The sequence below is a fragment of the Ochotona curzoniae genome, unplaced genomic scaffold (genome assembly GCF_017591425.1).
Source record: "Ochotona curzoniae isolate NIBS_2020 unplaced genomic scaffold, NIBS_Ocur_1.0 contig_430, whole genome shotgun sequence".
NCBI classification, from domain to species: domain Eukaryota; kingdom Metazoa; phylum Chordata; class Mammalia; order Lagomorpha; family Ochotonidae; genus Ochotona; species Ochotona curzoniae.
In genome coordinates this window covers 28,360,448-28,378,354 of record NW_024466219.1, presented here as the reverse complement: position 1 = coordinate 28,378,354, position 17,907 = coordinate 28,360,448, and the positions used below count along the sequence as shown (strand labels likewise).

Sequence of the window (17,907 nt, the reverse complement as noted above, 5' to 3'; positions counted from 1 at the left end):
CTTTACCATGTCCAGAGAGCAAGTAAAAACATTATAATAATAAATGAAGGAACTGGGCCTGGCACGAGAGCCTAATGACTAACTCCTTGCCTTGCATGCACCAGGATCCCATATGGTACAGGTTCCAGCTCTCTGCTTGTGGCCTTTGGAAAACAGTCAAGGACGGCCCAAGGCCTTGAATATCCTGCACCCACATGAGAGACCCCAGAAGAAGCTCGGGATTCATGGCTTCAGACAGACAGGCTCAGCTCCAGCTGTTGTGGCCATTTGGGGAGTGAACCAAAAGAGGGACAATTTTTCTCTATGTATTTCCTTCTCTCTGTAAATCTTCCTTTCCAATAAAAATAGATGAATCAAAACAACAACAGTAACAACAGAACTGAGCAACTTTGTATTCTATTTGGTGAATGGAGAGAAGGTGATGAAGTGGAAGGAAAACAGAATTTGGGAGTTTCTGAGCAGCAGTTCTCAAACTCTAGCCTACAGGGGTCACACCTTCCTGCAAGGCCTGCTGAGAGCTTCTGGTGCTACTGCTCTGGTTAGCTCCAGCCTCCAGCTTTCCCCCTGGCCTGGCTGCAGGCATCTGGAACAGGTGGATGGAAGCTCTCTCTGACTGTCTTTCCTTCTCTCTCCATGTAACTCTGTTTTTCAAATAATTTTTAAAAATAATAATATACTGGAGGTTGATAGCTGGCACAGCAATTAAGTTACTGTTCTGGACACCCACATTCCATATTAGAATGCTTGTTTCCAATCCTACCTACTTGGTTTTCCGTGCAGTTAACTGCTCACGTGCACCCTGGGGTGCAGTAGATGATGTCTCGGGTTCTTAGGTCTCAGCCAACCACATGGGAGATCTGCACTGATTTCCAAGTTTCTGGCTTTAGCTTGTAATATCACAGAATGGTTATCGCAGGCTGCTGGAAAAATAAAAATCAGCAGACGAAGATCTGCCTCTGGCTGCCTCTTTGTCTCTCAGGGTGTGGATTAACAGGAAGCTGGAGTCAGGAATCTGAGCCAGGCATAGGAACCAGGTATTCCAATAGGCACTGTGTGCACCTTAACTGATGGGTCAAGTGTTTGCCCCAAGAATAATCTTCTAGATTAAAATTACCTACACAGTTAGAGACAAACACTGGTTTATTAGCTCAGTGGTACTCTTGTCTCTTTCTTGCTTTTGATTATCTTATAGCCTGCTTCTCTCCTAAAACGTTCTACAGTTTTTCCATCGTACGCAGCTGGATTCCCGCCCCAGCCCCAGCACTCCCAACTTCTGCCAGCAACCTCCTTGGCAGTTCTGGAGAACATGCATCTTCTTTACAGTGGAAATTAGCAAAATTCACCTGGACCTGAGTCTTCCTCAGGACTCGGTGGCTCCTCCAGCTCTGGCTTTTCTGAGGTACTTGTGTCCCCAGGCACGGGTTGATCCAAGCCACCGGGCTCTTCAGGAAGCTGCACAGTAAGGTCTCCCACACTCTCCTGTGGGAAGCCAGCCTCAGGAGGTGGTTGTATCTCTACAGGAGAGAAGGTACTGGTTTAGCCCTGCTTGAGGACACTGCCCATTCAGCTGATCCCATCGGCCCAACCTCGACCCCCATCACAATGCTGCCCTCCACACTCAGGCATTTGGGAGAACAGTTGAGGAAGCAAGACTTTCAATTCCTTTGTGCCTTTTTAAGGATAGCTAACCTACATGACCTTTAATCCAAAGTAGTTCACAAATGAAAATACTTAGGGTAAGGATTACCACAACTTCCCCAGGCAAACCAACACAGAGATAAGTGTACAGACAAGAGCTGCTGTCAAGAGCATACGTGTGAAACACCTGTCTCACACAGAAATAACATGAGCTGTTTCATACACACACACGCCTGTCGCACAGAACTGGTGCAGAGGAAGAGGCTCAAGCCAAAGTCCAATAGGATTTCTTTGGACACTCATGTTTTATCCTGATCATTCTTCAGAATGTAGGATTTTTACTCAAACTAGATCTACATTAATTAAATGCAAAAGCATCCTTCTCCCCAATCCTAGAAAACAAACCAAAAAAAAAAAAAAAAATCAGAGCGCCAGTGCTCAGAGCTGTGGTACAGCAGCGTAAGGCAATACCTGTGATGTCTATGTCCCTTGTGGATGCCAGTTTGAGTCCTGACAGCTCCACTTCCAGTCCAGCTTCCTGCTAGTGTGCCTGGGAGAGCACCAGAGGATGGCCCAGGGCCCCTGCTACCAGCTGGGAGCCCTGGATACAGTTCCAGGTTTCTTGCTCTGGCCCGGCCTGGCCCAGCCCTAGCATCGTGGCCATCCGAGCAGTACACCAGCAGATGTCAGACCTCTACCTCACTCTGATGCTCCCTCTCTTTCACATAAATAAATAAACCTTAGTTTAAAAAAAAAGAAAGGAAGAAAAAAACAAAACAAAAAATACTCTACGGGGACATATTCTGCAGGGGCTCTGTGCCCCCATAATGTACCATCTATCTCAGTTCAAGTACCCCAGTCTTAAAAATAAGGGTTCAGACAATAAGACAATAGAAGTAGGAAGCCAAAAAGCTATGTCACAGTCTTGCCTTGGGGTGGATTTGGCAAACACCTGTGTGGGTCAAATGCTGAATTAGAAGGCTCCTCCTGCTTCTGCTGGCAGAGAGCCTGAAGGGAAGACCCTTAGGCTCCTGAGAGGCAGCGAAGAACTTGCCACACACAGGATAAAAGGCAAAGGCATTGGGCCCGGCACGGTGGCACAAGTGGTTAAAGGTCCTCGCCTTGCCCGCCCCGGATCCCATATGGGCGCTGGTTCTAATCCCAGCAGCCCCGCTTCCATTCCAGCTTCCCTGCCTGTGGCCCGGGAAGGCAGTCGAGGACGGCCCAAAGCTTTGGGGCCCTGCACCCGCGTGGGAGACCCGGAAGAGGCTCCTGGCTTTGGACCGGCATAGCATCGGCCATTGCGCTCACTTGGGGAGTGAATCATCGGACGGAAGATCTTCCTCTCTGTCTCTCCTCTCTGTATATCCGCCTTTCCAATTAAAAAAAAAAAAAAGGCAAAGGCATTATCAGTCAATCCAAACCAAGCTCTGCAAAGCCCTTGCGTAAGGGCCTGTGAAACCTGGGCCCTGCTAACAGGCCTACTTTGTGCATCAGCTTTTCTTGTTGGTTTTTAAGATTTAATTATTTTTATTTGAAAGGCAGAGTTACAGAGATATAAGGAGAGACAGAGAGGGACTAACAGATATTCCATCCTTTGGTTTATTCCCCTAAATGGCCACAATCACTAGAGCTGGGTCAATCCAAAGCCAGGAGCTAGTTGCTTCTCCAAGTCTCCCATGTGGGTGCAGCGACCAAGGATGTGAGCCATCCTCTGGTACTTTCTCAAGCACATTAGCAGGAAGCTGGATCAGAAATGGAACAGCCAGGACTCAAACAAGTGCACACACGAGATGCAGGCACTGCAGGTGGAGGCTTAAATTACTGTGCATGGCACTGCACCCCTACCCATTTAGCTTTTTGTAGCTTTCTGCTGAAAACGTTAACTTGTATCAGCCATCCTAAAGGAAGCATAGTCAGAAATCCTTTTCTATGTTCTAACTCAAAAGAGAGAAGGCAGGAAGGGCCATGGGGGCCTCCATGAATGGGTTCTCTCCTTTAGGTACTTGGAAACTGTAAACAGAACTTTACAAACAAGAAATGTGCACTGTAGAGAAACAGCACCCACCACCAGCCCAGCCTGGGTCCCCAGTCCGACTCTCCCAAACCAGAGGCAGGTCCCTTACCTTCTGTGGGTCCTCCCCAGCTTTCCTCAGCAGGTGGGGCTGTTATCAGCGGGGCCGACTCCTCCACCACAGAGTGCTTGTACCTGACAAAATAGATCAGGTCTTGAATATCATCCAGCACTGCAGCCTCTTCAAATATGTTATTTTCCTTCACTCCCAGATCTCTATTTTCGGTCACTCGAGCATCAAGCATTTTCTCAGCTTCGCTCAGAATGTGCGACTCTGAGACACGGAAGGCCTTATCGAGGACTTTTTCCACATTATAGGGCAGGCTCTCCTGCTGGACCGACTTCAGCTTCAATGCCATTTCATGGAGCATGGCTTCCAGCTCCCGGACATCAAAGTACTTCTGGAAGCGTTGCAAAGACTGCTCGTCTTTAAAGAAGCTGCTTATTATGGGCAGGTCCTCAATGCGGCCACCTGACCCTAGCCCGGGCCCTGCAGGCATCTGGGGGCTCCCCGGGAACAGGTCATCTTCAAGCACCTCAGAAGCAGAGCCCTGGTTTTCCTTATCCACAAATTTCTCCCCGTCCTCAGCATCCTCTTCAGAGCCTGTTTCCCTGCCGACTTTCTGTGAGAGCTCTGTGCTCTTCGGCTGCTCCTGGGGGTGGTCTTGCTTCAAGAAAGCAGCGTGTTTTTGCTGAAACACTTGGCCTGACTCTGGAGGCTGAGTTTGGTGATCAGGAAAGTCATTGACTTCAGAAGAGCTCTGAGCTTCCTCAGCAACCCGCGGCCTTTCTTCCTTTGCCAGGCCCATCCTGCTGGGTTCCCCACCCAGCCCACCTACTCCTTCTGCCGCAGGTTCACTTTTGCTTTCAGCCTCCGGAATCATCTGAGTTTCTTGCTTGTTTGCTTGAGCTTGGGGATCAGGCTTAGCTATTCCTAAAACTACCACTTCAGGCACCTGCAGACTGACATCGAATATCCTGTCCTGAGTCGCAAGACCTTCTTCCTTAGCCTGTCTTGCACTTAGAGCATTTTCATCTTCCAGGAGCTCTTCGAATAGGTAGTTATCCTCTTCAGCACCTGCCTTTTCCATCTGGAAGCCTGGTATTTGTGCACCAGCAGCTGGGTCTGTCTTTCCCACTTCCTGGGTGCCCTGCACCGTCTTGTGATGAGGCAACTCTGTGTGCGTGGCGTCCTCTTGGCCCTCATCCCCAGCGAGCTTCATCTTCTCTTTCTCCTGCATAATAACAGCAGCAGCGCCATCACCGTCTTGTTCCCAAGAGACATTTGTTCCCAGAACAGGAACCTCTTCTCCCCATTTTTCTGGAAAAGGCACTCCAACTGGAGAGCTGGAGGAGTTGGCTTGATCCTGTATCTTGGCATCTGGGTCTTTAAATTCCGCCTGTGGATGTTCCACCGACAGTGAGTGAGGCTCGGGTAGATTCATGGAAGCCTCTCCTTCCTCCGGATCTCCCACAGACACACTGTGCTGAGCATCCCCCAGGAGCGGAGCCACCACTGAGGATTCCTCCTTGCTCGTTTCCTCGCTCCTTTGACTCCCCTGAGCACCGTGTGCAGATTCATTGTCAGCACCACCTGTCAGAATCTCTTCCACAGTTCTCACTTTGTGGGGCGTGTCTTTTGAGATACGAACAGTTACTTCATTTAAGCCATCTTCTTTGTTCTCAGAGGTTGATTTTAATATGTCTTTACCCTTCTCAGGGTCTGGCAAAGAGCTGGGCTCGCTGACTTCAGCAGGCCTGTACACAGCCAACCCATCCTGCTCTTTGTTTTCTGAATCAGCCATCTCTTGCTTCAGGGCCTTCTGAGATTCCTGAACTTGTTTCCCTATCCCTTCCAGGTGAAGATCAGGATCATTTTCTGAGTCCTTTCCAGGACTGCTGTTGGGTACTTGTGCACTCAAAGGACTGTCTCCTACAACGTCAAGGGCAACAGGATCTGGTGGTGGTGGTGGTTTCTCCTGCTTGCTCTCTGGGCCTAATGTGTCATCATCTTCTTTCCTTTCTTCCTCTGAATTAGAACCCTCTGAATCCCTCAGACCTGGTCTTTCTTTGCCCCCTGTGACAATAGAGAAGAGAGTGTCGCCCCAGTCCGTCAGTATATTCGTATCGTCGTTTCCGAAGTCAGGGGGCAGAGTCAACTCAACCTCGTGCTCTGTGCTTGCAGGCTGCTCTTTCTCTGTTGAGTGTTTCTCAACTCCAGACATCGCTGGAGTGCTGTCATCTTCTCCACTCGTGAAGGTCAGCAATGGGAGCGTGTCGAAGTCTTCGCTGTCATCCTCTTCTTCCTTCTCGATGGTGTAGTACTCTGCATCCAGCTCCTCATCAAAACCATCCTCCAGGGACGTGACAAGCCTTGTCGTCTCATCATCAGATACCAGCGCATCAGCAGTGGAGCCAAACTTGGTTTTCAAGTCCAGACTCATCTCTTTCTTTAAGAGCTTATATGCATCCATTTTCTCCTGTCCACTAGAAGCCTGAGAACTGTTGCTGGTTTTGTTGTTCTCACTTTTTGGCCCTTTTAACGGATCTTGTAACATTTCTTCAAAAGGTTCAAATGGAGATGGGTCCTCTTGAGTGGCATGCGCCTCACTATTTGAAGGAACAGGGTTCTTCTGAGCCACAAATGGATCTTCAGGATCCTTAGTGTTTTCGGAGCTCATGCTTTCATTTGTCTCTGCATTGGCTTCTACTGGTTCAGGTTCAAGTCCACTTTCCTTGGATACTGTGGGAACTTTTTCCCCAGGGGGAGACATATGTTTCCCACTTTGTTCTAAATCTCCAGTTGCAGAATCATACAAGTCTAAAAATCCTAAAAGTTCTTCTATGTTATAATTATCAAAATCATCTTGTCCCCCATCAAAACAGACAAAATCTGTCTCCTGTAAGGGAAAGAGAGAACAAGAATCACATGTCACAGAGGCAAACTCTAGACTTAGGTTAGTGACAGAGATGCTCTCAAATTCATGACTGGCTCCAGAGGGGACTTCTGGGCCATTCACGGGCCCACCTGGGGTGGGAAGGCTGGACCCCACCATCCCTCCGGGAGTAACATTCACAGCTTCCTTTCGCTCTCTTCATCAGGACAGGAACGACTCCTGTGGCTGGCAAGCTGGCCCCCTACCTTCTGTTTGAAATTTGCTGGGGGAAAGCAAATTTTTTTTATAAAGATTGATTTATTTATTGGAAAGTCAGATATTCAGAGAGGAGGAGAGACAGAGAGGAAGATCTTTTGTCTGATGATTCACTCCCCAAGTGAGCGCAATGGCCAGTGCTACGCCAATCAGAAGCCGGGAACCAGGAACCTCTTCTGGGTATCCCACGCTGGTGCAGGGTCCCAAAGCACTGGGCCATCCTTGACTGCTTTCCCAGGGCAGAAGCAGGGAAGCTGGATGGGAAGTGGAGCTGCCGGGATTAGAACCGGCGGCCATATGCCGGCGCGTTCAAGGCGAGGACTTTAGCTGCTAGGCCACGGTGCCAAGCCCAGGAAATGCAAGTATTTTGCTCCTCCATGCTGTCAGAGGGACTGCAGTTGGGTAGCACTGTCTGGGCCTGACTGGGTCTGTCTTGCTCTAGACTGTAGTGTTTTCAGACCTGTTGTTTCTGCTCACTTTTAGTAACTCCAAAGGAATCTATCTGTAAATACCGGGCGACATATTTGGCTTCCACCTTCCCAATACCTGAATCTCTTAATTTGTTACGAGCACTATGAGAAAAAGTGAGGTGCCATTTCTTGCCCCTCTCCCCTGAATCCCAAAATCTACGCCTGACATTCTGGAGCTCTACAGCACAGCAATCTGCCGAGAAGTCGAGCAGCATCCTGGTGCTCTCCCAAGGTGTGATGCACACTATGTGGTTTTGTTCACCCAGCTAGGTAACAGCCGGTCACCTAGCCATTCTCTAGATATGGCTGCAGGGATTTCTAGCTCATATTTTCCTTGGATTGGACACCAGCTTAAGAACTACCACAGTGGGCCCAGTTGATCCTCCCCCTGCAAGCACCAGTATCCTATAGGGCCACCAGTTCATGTCCTGGCTACACCATTTCCCATCCAGCTCCCTGCCTGTAACTTGAGAAAGCAGCAGAAGGTGGCCAAAAGCCTTGGGACCCTGCACCCACATGGAAGGCCCAGAAAAAGCTCCTGGCTCCTGGCTTTGGATTGGCTCAGCTCTAGCCATTACAGCTATTTGTGGAATGAACCAGCAGATGAAAGATCTTTCTCTCTGTTTCTCCTTCTCTCTGTGAAACTGCCTTAGGAAAATCAGAACTACCTTACTGAGACGCAAGCACAAAGAAAGTAAAAATGCAAAAGGGACAGAAAATACTCTCAAGGGTGCTCCCTGCTGTATTACTGCCACCATAGCAACCCACACACAAGGTGCAGCAGGATATACACCTTACTGTAAATCAGGGCTCCAGGCAATCCTTCAGCTCTTCTCCTGGGACTACTTATAAATCTAGATTCTCCCTTCCCCCTAGTGGTAAGCAAACTGGCATAGAAGGAGCCATAAACTGGGCAAAAAGTTAAAAATCCAACAAGGGCAATTTTCTTCTCCTAACTAAACCTTGCCAATATTCTGCAGAGACCTGTCCATTGCCAGAGGAACACACAACTTTCTCTTTCCACCACAAGCATTTCTTTGTTTTTAAAGATTACTTTTACTTTTGAAAGGCAGAGTTACACAGAGAGAGGAAGAAGGAGAGACAGATATCTTGAATCTGCTGGTTCATCTCCCAAATGGCTATAATGGTCTGGAGCCAAGAGCTTCATAAAGGTCTCCCACATGACTACAGGGGCAGAAGCAAGGATCTTCTGCTGCTTTCCCGTGAAGACCAGCAAGCAGCTGGACTCAAAATGCTGGGACTTAAACCAAGGCTCATATGGAGTGTCGGCATTGTAGGCAGCAGCTTAACCTGTTATGCCACAATGCCAGTCCCCACCACATGCATTTCTGTGCTGTTTTCTAAACATGGAGGGAAGCATGCAATGGGAGGGATAACAAGAAGATAGATTCCCAAATAGGTGAGGTCTCTGTCCCCTTGAATGGCTACCTCACCCTAATGTCCCAGAAGTCTCTTCTTCAGGAGCAAAGCTCAACAGGCAATGGGGTAGTTCCATGGCTCCTGAGGCCATCAGGGAATTGCAAGAAGAGCAATAGCTCTGCTGCTTAATCCACACTGCCAGTCTCAGCAAAGAACCACCATAACTGCTGGCCTGGTCTGCCAGGTTTATAAATGTCTGCTCTGTACACAAGTTTTTTGCTTTGTTTTGTGCACAGGTTTTTAAAACGAAGATGGGAACTAACTACTTTAGAAAATAATCAGCTGCAATGAGGATTCAGAACAGTCTTCTTAGTCACAAAACCATTTTAAGCCAGCCCAGCGCCGTTGAGAGCAGACATGCCTTATAGAGCACGCAGTCAGTGTTTCAGACTCAGGGCTTGGCCTCACTCAGTACTCCCAGAATCCCTCTTCCAAACTATAATATAACCAAAATCCCTTAAATCACTGACATCAACAATAAGAAAATCCTTGCCAGACTGAACCCAGGATACAATTTAGGGCTAATGAATTTAACCTGATTTCTACAGTTTTTAGATGCCCGGTTGCTATTGAGAGAGTAGTTTTCGAACAGAATATATTCTCCTTTGTTTGTTAAGTTTGTTAATGAAGTTATTTCTTTCTTAAATTTTTTTCTTCACTTTTTTCACATAGTACATAGAGAAAAAGTCTCATATATGAGCTTATAACTTTGCTATATAACAAGGGCATTTGCTTCACTTTATTAGACGAGCATCTAATTTCAATATAATCTTAAAAATTCTTTTCCCCACAATTTGTATTTGCTTAATCAATAGGCAGAGAGAAAGAAAAACAAATAAAGGTGTTCCCATCTGTTGGATCACTCCCCAAACGTTTCTGGGGCTCCCCAGCAAAGGCCAAAGCCACAAGCAGGGAATTCAATCCATGTCACCCACGTGGGTGTCAGAAACCAATCATCTGAGCCATCACCTGCTGCCTCCCGGGGTATTCACTAGCAGAAAACTGGCATCAGAGGAGAAGCTGGTGTAAAACTCAAGCATCCCAATGCAAAACACAGGAACCTAAACTGGTGTCATAATTGCCAGGCCAAATACTCAAGCCTTCCCTTTAATTCTTTTCTAGCTTTTTTCCCCTTTTTTAGAGGGATTCCTCTAAAAAAAAAATCAAAATTAAGAGCTGAGACACAAATGTTAGATTTTTTTATTTCCCTGGTTAAAATACATTCAAATTTTCCAAAATTCTTAATTAAACACAGCTGATGGATTTGTAAGAATTTGCAACTGAGAACAAAAAGAAATGCAAACTTACATCTGCTGGAATTCGCAGTTCTTTTTCAGTATATTCATGGACAACCTTGATTAAATCCTTTGGAAAATATCCAAAAATTCTCCCAACCTATATAAAAGAATTGTTAAAAGGTAAAACATCAATCAAATTCTATATAAGACAGATAAAAACATGACACTTCTCAGCACTGACAGGAAACCTATACATAGGTAGGTAAGAAGATACAAACAAAATGAATACATAATTGATGTTATAATTATACCGTTATCATTATTTCAACAAAAATTGATCTAAAACTTAAAGTTGTTTCTATATTCAGCTTGCTTTCAGGTACAAAGGATACATGGGCATTTAAGTACATGAAATTTGATTTTAGAAGTAGATAAAATATCTGCAAAGGAGAACATTAAATATGAATAAAACTAGGCAAATTAAAGCTAACTTGAAGCATAATTCCAAACACTTCTAGAAGTTACCTGCATATTTCACAGTACCGCTTATAAACTAATACTTACAAGTCTTTCTTAATTAATAAACTACAGCCATAAAAATTAGTAAGTAAAATGAACATACAGTTTCTGATGTGTTTGACCATTACAATAAGGGATAAATATTTATTGATATTATGTGTTATACTTTCTCAACAACTATATTTACAGGCACTTCAGGAGTAGACAAAGTTACAAAGCAAAACATACTAATGTCCACATCAGGCTTCAGCTTCCTGCCAAATACATCCTCGAAAGAAAGTGTTTCATCTCTCAGCACAAGCATTTATTACATGTGCACTTTCAGGTGTATACTTAGCATCTCTGTCCTCTTGAGAAACACACTCTCACTAGCCACTGCCCCAATCATTAAAGGAGATTGAGAGGTAAATCAAATATACAAAAGAAAAGAAAAAGGCCATCACATCACCAATACATGAATTAAGATGAATTAAGAAGTGAGAAGGTGGGGCAATTAAACTGGCAAGTCAAGTCTGGAGCTCTAAACAGTTAAAAAAAATCATTTAAAAAAAAAAAAAACAGAAACCTACAGAATAAAAATTAAGAATCAGATATAAAAATCATTTTAGAGATTAGGAAAAGAGTTATTTTTAAAAAATTTTTTTAAGATTCATTTTATTTTTATTGGAAAGTCAAATATACAGAGAGGAAACTCTTCATCCATTGATTCACTCTCCAAGCGGCTGCAACAGCTGGAGCTACGCTGATCCAAAGCCAGGAGGCAGGATCCTCTTCTGGGTCTCCACATGGGTACAGAACCCCAAGATTTTTGGGCAGTCCTTGACTGCTTTCCCAGGCCACAGGCAGGGAGCTGGATAGGAAACGGGGCTGCGGGGATTAGAACCGGTGCGCATGTGAGATCCTGTAAGGACTTTAGCCACTAGGCTCCTGTGCAACGCCTTATTTTTTTGATTTCATAAATGTAAGGTTCATGAAATGTGAAGGGAGATACCCAGGAAACAAGAAGGGAAACACCAAAAATACAACTCTCCCTTTTGAGGAGAAAAAAAAAAAAATAAAGACATACTTATTAATTCAAAAAGCCTAATTAGAGAGAGACCAGGCCAAGGTCACGAGTCATGATCTCCGCCCTAGTCTCCCATATGGATGGCAGGGACCCAAATGTCTAGGGCATTATTTATTGCCTTGCAAGGCCCATGATCAGGATGCTGGATCAGGGTAACCTGCTGTGCCACAAGGCTGGTCCTTGAGGAAGAATGTACTAAGGGAACAACTAGAAAAGAGAAAGAAATCAGAGACTCCTGGATAAAGCAACTGTATTTGAGTTTGCTTATTCTTTGTCAACTGAGACCACGGGTTATACAAGAGTCCACATTCGGAGTCAGTTCAACAGTGCAGTGCACTAAGCCTCCAGCTGAGATGCTGACATCATATACAGATGGACCCTGAAGTCCTGGATGCTCCACTTCTGATCTAGCTCCCTGCCAGTGTGCCTGGAAAAGCAGTGGAGAATGGCACAAGTGCTTGGCTCCCTGCCATCTACAGGATCACTTCGGCAGCATGTATACTAAAACTGGAATGATGCAGAGAAGATTCGCATGGATCCTGCATAAGGATGGTACTCAAATTTGTGAAGAGTTGCAGGATTCTGGATTTAATCTGGCCCAACCAGGCATTTGTGGGAATGAACCAATCAATGAACAATCTCTTTGTCTCTGTAGTTCTTAAAACAAACAAACAAACAAACAAAAACTTGCAATTTATATATTGGGTAGTAGCCCATTTTCTATAACCTGACAAATCAAACTCCAGAATCAGAGGCTCTCATGATTAGAAGTAATCTTTGGGCCTAATTTGGCTTCCACACAGCATTCCTTCAAAGGTACTAACAAAGAAAATAAGAGTACAGTCTCCAGAGAGCCAATTCTGCATGTGCTATTATCAGCACACACCTAACTGCCACTACCCATAAGGAAGTCTGTCCCAAGGAAGACAGATAAGCCCTGGGCCCTTTTGTTGCAGAGGCTGAGATTGGGCAGGGAGCTAGGGCAGTAAGCATGCTAATCATGATGCAAAGCAGTGAGCACACATACACAGAACAAACAGGACAACACCTAGATCACCATCTGACAGCAAAGACCTCCCCTGACTGGGTGCTGGGGGCAGTATTACACGAAGGGGGAATGAGGGCAGTGACCCAAAGAGATGGACAAGATTTAGAGAGTTGAAAATGGTCAAGAGCAAAAATGTGTAAGAGGCAAAAGCAAGTCAAGTTCATTTATCCCAATGCTCATCAAAAAGGTGCAGGGAAAAGGGATGCCACAACTCCAGGACAAATGCCGCTACGGCACATGGAAAAACATTCCCAAGCCTAAAGATGATCAAGAGATCTCATTTGGTGGACTCAGAAAAAAAAAAATCGGAGTAATTCAACAAGGGCATCACTCTAAATATCAGAGTAGCACTTTCCCAGTTGGTGTTTCATGATTCCTCCTTCAGACCTTGAACACCACCAAGATGAATCTATTTCCTCTACAGGACCTTCTCCAACCTTTTCTGTTACCCGTGTGGTGTTTTATTAAGGCTGAAAACATTCACAGCTGGGACTGGAAATGTCTGCAAATGGGGACAATTGTAAAGTCATCAAGGACCCTCACTACTAATTTAAAGAAATAGAGTCCACATGTCCCACTTTTCAGAAAGCAAAGAACAAAAACCCAAACACCACTGAACAGGGCCACTCTTGGGGAACCTTTGCACCAAAACATGGAAGCATGAAGCAGCTACCGACTGCCAGGTCTGATACCAGGACACTTATCACGCTGGCTTGCAAGAGGCTGTCAGCTAGGGAACCTGCAACCACCAGCATCTCAAAAGCAGGAATAGGATGTCCTAGAAGTTGCAAACAAATGAAGCCAAACAAACAAACAAAAAAAAAACCAAGAAGGCATACAGTGGACACATTTTGCTTTACATTAATACTATGAAAACAAAGAAAAACAAAGTCTATTAGAGACCTGCATGCCTGGGTGCAGCAAAGCCATTGCCTGTAATGCAACATCCCAGATTAGAGCAATGCTCAAGCCCCAGCTGCCCAACTTCCAATGCACTTCTTGCTAAAGTGCCTGGGAAGGCAAGGAAGATAGTCTAAGTGGTTTGGGAGACGTGGATGGAGTTCCTACTTTTTGGCTTCAGCTTGGACCAGAAGTGGCTGATGAAGCTATTTGGTAGTGAAGCAGAGGATGGAATGTCTGTCTCTATTAATCTGCTTTTCAAATAAATGACTGAACTGAAAGAAAGAAAGAAGGAAGGAGGGAAGGAGGGAGGAAGGGAGAGAGAAGGAAGGAAGGAGAAAGAGAGCAGGAGAAAAAGAGGGAGGGAGGGAGGGAGAAGGAAGGAAGCTGTATGCCTGCACCACTATCTCATTTGTAGGTTACAGGATTAACTCTAAAGCAGGGAAGGCAAGAACTCTCAGGTTTTCACCATCCCAACCTTCAATGTGTACAGAGCGTCCTGGAACTGGATGCGGAGGGGCAACAGTGAGAATGAGTCCAGCTGCGTTTCAGAGCCCTCTGCTGAGGACCTGCTCTGAGGCCTGCCTAGGGACGAGGTCTCATCTTTTAGCACAGTCTGTTAGAGAGCATAAGTTAACTCCATCAAAGGCCTCAAGGAATCATGGTCACTGAAGTCTACAGTATTAAACAACATGACAAAAAGCAAGAAAATAAAGTATATCAAATTTTCTACTTACACTTCCAGCCCAAACTTCAGGTGATCCCCCTGCCAGCTTATAGTACACATACACAGGGTCACCTTTTTTAAAATTCACAAAACGACAGTCTGGGCCTGTGAAATCGTCGAGAGCCTCACCCCGGTACATTAACACTGCATACAAAAACAGGAAAAAAAAATAACCAGATATCAAATTTAATTTTCACAATCCATATTGATGTATAGAAAACTTAAGCATCCCACTGTAAGTAACCGTATTTTTCTAATACTCCCTCAGAATGCTTTTCCATTCACATGCTTTGAGTATCTAGAATCCTCAGCACTTTACTGCTTACAACATGACACCCTTTGCAATGAGCTAGGGAGAGGGGCCCAGAAGAATGCTGGGAAACAAAAAGTGATGTGGCAACCCCACACCTTGCTGGTCTCTAGACAAATCTTTGATTCCCTTGCTAACCTAGTCCTCAGTCTTCTCTGTTTCATAATCATATAAAGCTTCGTTTTGCAAATGGATGAATTCAAGTGCTAACTGGCTTAAGCCTGGCTACTTGGAGACATAATAGAGAACTGGGAGGAGAAGAGCACCCAGGGACACCTAAGGGGTCAATTAACTTGAACTAATCACTAAAAGGCACTAACTTAAAGTGGCTGCAATTGCTACTATGCAACAAGAAACATCACCAACTTCATTTGGAGACAAGCTGTTCTCTCTGTACAGTATGGGAATAAAGAAACGGGACAGGATGTCACTCCCTATTATGAACAGATCCAATCACAAGGCAACATGTTCCTACAGTAAATACTGTTGACTGTACCCGCCAGTAAAGATGTTTCAATACAAAGAAGAAATGCCATTAGCTGCATTTTTCTATAAATAAAATAAAAACTGGGCATTCCATTTGGCAGGGATCAAGCAGAAATGATGAAAACAGACCAACAGATACCTTCATGCTTAAAATGCAGGACTTAAATCACACTTCATCTAGAAACTGGTTGGAGCAGTATTTTTCCATTTGTTGACCACATCCATAGTTTCTGATGTAAGATTAAATGGACAATAAATGCAATTTAATAGCAGAAACAAGGATGGAATGGAAATTATTACTTTTCTTCTAAAAGCCAATTAGCAATAAAAGACAATTAGACCAATCTTAAAAAAAAAAATAGATATGCAAGGAACAAACATTTGGAAGGGACTGTTTCCTGAAACTCAACTACTACTCTTTCCAGACATGTCAGCACCTTCATTTGGAACTGGGGAAGAAGCCAGCTTGAAGACAATGAAAACTTGTAAGATTGGGAATTCTACAGAAATTAGAAATGCCGATGCTTCTGTTCGCCCTCAGGCTGTCAGGGGTCGGAAGGAACCCAACGGAGGACAACATACTGCACATTCGCAAAGCATTCAGGAAAAACCTTACTCAACACTTGGTACAGAACAACACCGAGCCAGGTAATGCCTGTTGTGTTTGCTTACAACTGTTTGGAAACCTGCAGCCTTTCTCAGGTGGCACACAGAATCCAGCTTTTCCAATAGACATCTCAGTATCGGAGAAGCATCAGAGACATTACTGGTTTGGAGGAACCCAAGCAGGATAGTGCTTGGAAGTAAAGACTTGCAAACACGTGGCCATCTCGAATGGCAAATGGACATTTGGTAATGTTCCAAGACAGAAAACAGAAGGAAAAACCAGGGTGCTATTCCTTTACGTCAGCGGGAGCGTTATTTCTAGGAACCCCTTAACACAGATAAGAGATGGCCTCCTTTCTCCTGTTCAACTGCAGTGATATAAACCTTCAGAGTATCAACTCTTAGAAAACGAACCTCAATACACACATATAGCGTAGGCTTCCTGGCCCTTTTAGAATGAATGTATTTTTATACCATTGCTTATGATTTTTACAAGCCACCATGACTGCAGGATGGTCTGTAAGTTACAAGGTTAAGACCTGTCAAACGCCAAGGAAGAGATTCCCGCACAACCAAGGCGAGTGCCGGTTCTGCTTACAAGGCCCTTGGAGCATTTATAACGATGATTACAGAAACGACCTTCTGCATCTCGGTCTTCACGTTGCTCTCTCCCCATCGCCCATCTCCAAGCTGGGACTGGGATGTGAAGCGGAGCCTGCCGGTCCCAGGTGGCCGGTGCGGATCCTCGGCCTCTTTCCAGAGCCACGGACTCTGGCCTGCCTGCTGCCCTGCCTGGCAGCTTGCAAGGACGATTCCACGCACAGAAATAACAAGGCTGGAGTCAGAGTCCTACAGAAACCACTGCGTACCTGCCCTCCCGGCTCGTCCCAAACCAAACATCCAAGCCCAGCTCCAAAGGTAGTACGAACTCAAACCCCAGATAAGAAGGACGCAGCACCAATTAGCCCTGGCCCAGGAGCCACTTTCATGCCACCGGGAACACACGCACCGAGCCCTCAGCGCATCTGCCCAATTGCTGCACCACCGAGATCCTGGTGGCGAGGGCAGGAAGCACTCGGCTGCAGCTTAGGGATCTCGGGGTACACAAGCCCCTCAACCTAGAGCCCGGTCCCCGTACGGCTGTCCCTGAGGGAACCAGGGGTCAACCGGACGCCCCGCCCGGGTCAGCAGAGTGAAAAATAAAAACGCTGGCAACAAGTGGGAGGTGCAGCCCCCCGCCGCCACGTTGGCTGGGGGCAGAGCCGATGGGCGCAATTGCCGGCTCCCAAAGGCTTGCCCATCCCTGGGCTCCGCCGGCCCGGGCTGCGACCACCTCCCCACCATCAGCACCACACACATACACCGCGATGGGTCCCCAAGGCTCCGGAGCCGGGACCCCGCGCAGCCCGGGCGGAGCCACCGCCCCGCCGAGCCTCGGAGACCCCGGGCGGGCCGCCCGCCCCGCGGCGCACTCACTGCTGCATTCGTCGTCCGCGCAGAGTTTGTGCTCCGAAAAGCGCCGATCGATGCTCGGGTCTGGCTGGCCCGACCCCGGCCAGGGCGGCCCGAACACGAGCAGCCAGAAAAGCAGCCCCGGCGCCGCAGCCATGTTGTGGTCACCCCGGGGAGCCTGTGACGCGGAGGAGGCGGCCGGGCGGGCGCGGCGGGCGGCGCCGGGGCGGGGCGCGGGGGCCGGGTGGGAGGTGCGGCGCGGAGGGCGGCGCCCGAAGGGTCCGAGCGGTTCCCGGCCGACACGTCAGCAGGGGCTCCGGCAGGGGACGCGGCGGCGGCCGGAGCCGAGGGCACCGGCGGCGCCTCCTCAGCCTGAGGCCTTCTCCGCTCGCTGCCTTGGCAACCGCGACTCTGGGTCTCCGCGCTCGCCCAATCGCGGGCCTCTGCGGGGTCCGGCTCGCAGCGGACCCTCCACGTGCCTGCCTCGTTGTCAGCGGCCACTGAACGCTTGCCAAGTCCTTCCCGCGCCCTGTCGCGACCGCGGGGTCCGCTCCATCTCGAACCGGCGCGCTCCACCGGCTCTCGCCCTTGATTGCTGCTTTGGGGCTTCCCTACCGCTGGGTCCGCTTCGAGGCTCCATTTGCCAATGATTCCCAGGGGTTCGCCGGGATCCCCACCCTGTGACCCCCTTAGATTAGGAAAGGGGAAGGAAGGTGGAAAGTGGATTGGGGTGTACATTAGAGCTAGGGACCAGCTGGGTCTCTAAGCGGAGCGGGGGGGG

The 17,907-nt window shown here is 47.1% G+C and overlaps 1 protein-coding gene and 1 non-coding gene across 7 annotated transcripts in view; one reads left to right on the top strand and one right to left on the bottom strand.

The window, feature by feature from the left end:
- The window catches only part of MIA3 (MIA SH3 domain ER export factor 3), a 50,227-nt gene extending 32,944 nt beyond the window's left edge, over window positions 1-17,283 (bottom strand). For all 6 annotated transcript variants that reach the window (XM_040985712.1, XM_040985714.1, XM_040985716.1 and 3 more), the window contains exons 1-5: window positions 17,151-17,283; window positions 14,283-14,416; window positions 10,083-10,169; window positions 3,765-6,612; window positions 1,344-1,514 (exon numbers count right to left, since the gene is read on the bottom strand). In XM_040985712.1, coding sequence (XP_040841646.1) covers window positions 1,344-1,514; window positions 3,765-6,612; window positions 10,083-10,169; window positions 14,283-14,416; window positions 17,151-17,283 — 3,373 coding nt within the window. The remainder of the gene's footprint in view (window positions 1-1,343; window positions 1,515-3,764; window positions 6,613-10,082; window positions 10,170-14,282; window positions 14,417-17,150) is intronic.
- Window positions 12,075-12,181, top strand: LOC121160134. Its single transcript, XR_005884495.1, has one exon. It is a non-coding gene; the product is annotated as a U6 spliceosomal RNA (small nuclear RNA).
- Window positions 17,284-17,907: the final 624 nt, after the last annotated feature.